The sequence below is a fragment of the Diaphorina citri genome, unplaced genomic scaffold (genome assembly GCF_000475195.1).
Source record: "Diaphorina citri unplaced genomic scaffold, Diaci psyllid genome assembly version 1.1 scaffold5587, whole genome shotgun sequence".
Classification (NCBI taxonomy): domain Eukaryota; kingdom Metazoa; phylum Arthropoda; class Insecta; order Hemiptera; family Psyllidae; genus Diaphorina; species Diaphorina citri.
The window spans coordinates 10736-16365 of NW_007382963.1; the positions used below are offsets into that span (position 1 = coordinate 10736).

Here is a 5630-nt window from a genome sequence, read left to right on the forward strand (position 1 = left end):
GAAAGCGCATGAACCATCCTTTCTGCAAGATCGATATTCTGGCTGATACTCTTAAACAGCCTTCCACCGTTGGCTCATTTGCTATACAAACAGGAGTGTTTGATGTGCTGGATACGGGCGAGTGGGAGGTATTTATTTAAAAAAATAACGAATTTAAGATCATTAGAAAAGCAAGTGTAGCAACCAATCAAAGAAATGGGTCATAAACAAGCAAATACAGTCCTATTTTTTTTCTATTAGGCCAATATCAACATGTTTCTGCTGATGTTATATTTAAACCAATGTATACTTTTCCAACAGTTATTATCCATAAGGAGACTTGGCTGAACCATTACTATACTGGCACTACAGAGTAAATCGACCAAAGACCATGGTCATTATTTCCCGAGCATCCCAATCACCCGCCTAAAATTGAACATGTAGAGTCAAATGTCTCAATGTACGTCAGTTAAATCATGTCAATTCAAGAGTATCAGTTAGGCTACTGCCGTATAGGAAGGCACTGAGACCTCTGCTGGATATTGCTCAATGATTCAGGTGTTTTGTTTATCCCATGGCAAGCTTGGTATATTTCCTCTTGTTCCTCATTAATATATATCATATTCGACAAGGAAATTCTTTAGAAAAACAAAAATAATCCATCTTCTATCTTTGCTTTACCGTTGGGGAATATTGATGGGTTAGTATTACTGCAATACAGCTTCTAGAAGAGTTTGCTGTGAAGGTCTTCTCATACACTCACTAGTATTTGTCCTTAATCAATATACAAGTATGGATTCTCCACGAGATAACAGTATATGTCAATTCTGCTGGCCACATGTTGTCAAGAGCAATGTGGATGCGCTCGCGCATGTTAGCTCCCATTTAACAGACAGAGTTGCATGCTCCATGACCTCTTCGTCTCTATTCGGATTGCGATATCTTTCACTGAGGAAGAGAGGATACATGGATAGTGTGGAGACTCGTAACGCGATGCCTGCTGGCAAAAAGCTCGCGCATACCCCGCGCTAGATGATCATGCTACTGCCGCGTAATACTCACCACTACCTGCTCCATCGCGCTATACTCACCGGAGTATCTCGCATAGTCCTTGGTAACATCGGCTACCCCGCGGGTATTATCACCTACTCCGTGGAATTTCAAGCACTCTGAGGTAATGCAAGGTTATTACCGCTAATCACAGAATCGGGGTAACGTAAAATTACACGTCCTATTTTTTCTATAGGCGCGTTCAAATCCGCGCTTAGTGCCATGTTAATATCACCGCACTCAGATGTATTTATCCACGGTTATGGTTCAGACGGTAATTGATCACGCTAACCCGTGCTATTATCTGCACGCTACTCCGAGGTAATCGACCCAAGTCCGTCATAAATCGACCTCCCACGCGCCTAATATGCGCTACTGTGCGGTCAAATATTCACTACTCGCCTGATAATAATTCGCGCTAATCGCGGTATACTCCACAGTTGTCAGCGGTGAAGAATCTACGCTATGCCGCGTTAATATGCGCTACTCCAGCACGTAATGTCAACTTATGCACGCTTAATTATCCAAGCTAATCGAGGTAAAGCCGCTGTAATAGACACGCTACTGCATCTGGTAAACCTCGTGCTTACTTATCCGCGTATATTCTCGCGCTAAACCGCAGTAGATCACAGAGCTACACGCGGGTAATATCACGCATATCTCCCTTAACATCACGCTGACTCCGTGGTCATAGCGCGCTACTGTTCGTGCTCACAGTCACACGCGCCATGTTTCGAGTCCGTTAATATCGCCCTACTTACCGCGGTAACAGCACATGCTCTGTGCGAGTAATCAGAACGCTAATGCTGTCCTCGGTAATAGTCCCAGCGCTACTTGCGCGGTAATAGTCACGCTACTCCTGTGCGGTAATAGCGGCATCGCTAACTCCGCGGTAATATCACGCTACTCCGCGGTAATATCGCGCTACTCCGCGGTATATCGCGCTACTCCCGCGGTAATATCACGCTACACTCTCGCCGGTAATATCGCGCTACTCCGCGGTAAAATCTCAGCCCTACCTCGCGTACGTGTAATTCACGCTACTCCGCGGTAATATCGCGCTACTCCCGCGGTAATATCGCGCTACTCCTGTGCGGTAATATCGCGGGACGGGCCTAAGGCAAGATGTTTTTATACTTTCTCTTCCTTCATTTTTCAGATGATAATCAAATGGGTTAAGGAGCAATTATCTATACGAGTGAACAAAATCAGTTCCCTATCTCAACTGGAAGATGAGTGGATGTCAACAACCAAGTCTGATGATAATGTTAAAGTAGTTCTCTTCTCTCATTTGATACACACGCCTCTCTTCTTTGCTGCACTCAGCATCAAGTTTACTGGTAAAGTATATTTGAAAGAACTTTTTCTCTTTCATGTTGAGTCCAACACAACGTTACTTGGTCTTTAGGTACATATAAAGAAAACAAACAAATAAATTCTCAAGGTAATTTCAAAAATTATATTTCGCAAAACTACATTCCTATTGGGAAAGATTAGTACCAATTAGTCAATTATTATTATTCCCATCATTGTATACATACCTACGTTCATGTTATTCAAGAAGCGCATAAAATCGTCAAGTAAAAAGAAAAAAAAATCAAGACCTTGCTCCTTCGACCAACCATTGACAACTCCACTTCCTTTCTTCTTCCAGGTCGCATCAAATTCGGAATATTCTCTCTGAAGAAAGATGAAGACTCTAATAATAATAACACACCGAGTATACCACAGTCTAGTAGTAGTAATTCTACCTCTGTGAGGAAATATCTATCCCGTCATCACAAGATATCCACACTACCAATCTACCTGATTATAACACCCGAGACTAAACATGTGTATGGCAAACTACCAGCTGAACATTACAATCTATTCCATATGAACTTATTCCTCAAGCTGATAGTACCAGAGATGAATGATGTGTTTATTGTAGCCTTGGTTCTAACCAATATGCTAGCAGTCATTGATATCTGTCAGGTAAGAGACTTTGTTCCAACCTCTACGAAAAGTCTAATAAATGTCACTTCTTATTGAACTTATGAAACTAGATGATTCACCCTGAAATAGCCAGCAAGGTGTTGTTCACTCGTCCAGATACCAACCACGCACACCGTTACTTAACTTGATTCCTGTATGTTTCAGATGCAAGGATGTACGGGTTGGTTATATCTGATACGTGGTGGTTTCCTGATCACGACTTACAATCTGTTTCTGTTCCTACTGAGCTTAGTCCTATACAACATGTCCTGGCCTACACTGCCCGTCACCCATCTGATCTCTATCCTACGTCATCTCAACTGTTCTCCCCTAGGCGCTATGCTACGTGCTGATCTCCTGTGTCTATACCATCATCCTGTAGTGTTTGTAATGAGCTTTGTACTCTATGGATTCCTCAGTAGGAAGATATTCCGGTGTCATAGTGCATGGTATTGGGATGTGTTTCCTCTCGGTAACTCATTCATTGTGAACTCGCTATTCCGCCCAAGTGATACAGCAGGGCCTAGTAGACATTTATCCTCAGATGTGACATTCGACCTCAGGTTTGAACAGTTGGTGATCACGAGGTCCCCACGCGTGTTCAATGTACCTAACCTGTGGCTGCAGGCATCCCCACGTGTAGACTACATATCAGATCTACCTGTGTTTGAATACAGAGGATGGCGACCCTGTCCACACAAGGAGATGAAACTTCTAGTCAGTGTTATGGATGGAGAAGATCCGAGATGTCTTGGTAACAGACCTGAGAGCAAACGAGATGTTGATAGCGTGTCCAGACATGAGGACAAGCGTTCCTCTGCCTCTATCAGCCAAACTACTACTATTCATACCACGTACTCAAATGTGGACACAGATACCATGTCTGAGAGTGAAGATACGACCCATAGCACGTCCTTCAGTGTGGACACTATCCCCTCTCGTAACCATGCTGCTATACATAGCATATCACACAGAGCTACTCATGTTCATACCACGTCCTCAAATGTGGACACAGACACGATGTCGGAAAGTGAAGATACAAATCATAGGCCTTCCCCAGGTGTAGGCAATATGCGCTCTAGTAACAGAGATACTCATGGTACGTCCTCAGCTGAGGCTGTTCAACCTATATCATCAAACGAGAATGATTCACATGGCGTGGACAATAGGAACACACATGTGGACATTGGTAGTGATGTGTGTGATTACCTAGAGTGTAGACTGATCCGTGTACAGGACTGCGCCATATGTTTGGAATCCTATGAGCTACGTACTGTACTGTTAGCATTACCATGTGCTCATCATTTCCATAAGACATGTGTATTGAGCTGGTTACGTAGAGGACATTCCCAATGTCCAGTGTGTCGCTGGCCTGCCTATAAACACAAGTATGAGTTTACCTATTAGATATTCGAACCCGTGACTTCCGGATTACCAGGCAAGTAAGATTGATTTTGAACTAGTCTAGACCTAACAGTCAGTATTAGGTTAATATTTTGTAATGTTCTTTACCAGATACTTATGCTCTCACCTTTCTCCTGTTTTGAGTGATATATGTAAGAGTAATGAACTTGGAACTATCAAATTCAGAATAATTATTCCCCCATAGATCAACGATCCGGGCGCCGCCAGAGCTATTTTTCTGTGCTAACCCGCAGTTTCAAAGTTGCTCAATTTAGTACTGTCTAAATCATTCTTTCTAACAAGGATGTCATTTTATGGTTCTAGTGTTATGTATGCGGATCGATCAATACCTTTCGCCAAAAATTTCCCAAGAGAGACGAAAGTTCCTATTTCGTGTTAGGAGTGTGCCTAGCCAACTGGACGGCCAAGTCCTCGGTTGATATGTGTACCCGGTCTGCTGGTATGCGGCCCTGGTAACATGACCGTCTATGTTTTTCTATAGAAAAGAAATGGGCGGTCGTGGTAGAGCCGCTTTCGATTTCGGGCGATGTTGGTTGTTTAAGTGATTATTATTTATCAGTAACCCTTCGTGGTTTGGATAATCTATGTTAAGTTTCAAACATGGTATCCATTGAGTAGTCTACCCGCTCTTCCTGGTGTCTAGATTGGTATAATCCATCATTATTAATTGTGCGTTCGTAATCTTTCATTGGGTAACTTAAAACTTTAGTTTAAAATTGCTGACCACTCTTTAGCTTGGGTCGCTGAAGCGATGTATCGTATGTTTGTGCACCAGGATTATTTACAACGTTCACCTATGAGCATAAAATAAAATCCGGTACTAAAAAGGAGAGACAAATGATTCCCCAACTTCACCTAACATTTTGACTGTGTGGCCTTGCCTAATCAACATCCCCATCCGTTTGGATGTGTATAATGTCGCGGATTAGCCGGTTATAAATTGTTGCAATTCTGAGTACCTGTAACGTTTGAACTGGGCTTATTAATAACCTTGCATGGATGAAATATCAAATTTTGAGGATTAACTCCATGGTATAGCATAGAAGTCACGGTTTAAGATCGGACTGGTCATGTCATTGTTTCATGAGCTAGGTCATTAATACATCTTCAATCTTCTATGAAAAAAAAATTTGTATTCCATCTCCTTCAACTTACATCGCCATGAGGACATGGCATGATATGAACTAATTGTACACCATGTG

General features: G+C 42.4%; 1 protein-coding gene across 1 annotated transcript; it reads left to right on the plus strand.

Annotated features, from left to right (window-relative positions):
• Positions 1-2169: 2169 nt before the first annotated feature.
• Positions 2170-4535, plus strand: LOC103521617 (E3 ubiquitin-protein ligase RNF103-like). The gene is made up of 3 exons (XM_026832217.1): positions 2170-2369; positions 2684-3003; positions 3169-4535. Exons 1-3 carry the CDS (start codon positions 2189-2191, stop codon positions 4408-4410), a joined length of 1743 nt encoding a protein of 580 aa, XP_026688018.1. The 5' UTR covers positions 2170-2188; the 3' UTR covers positions 4411-4535.
• The last annotated feature ends 1095 nt before the right edge of the window (positions 4536-5630 follow it).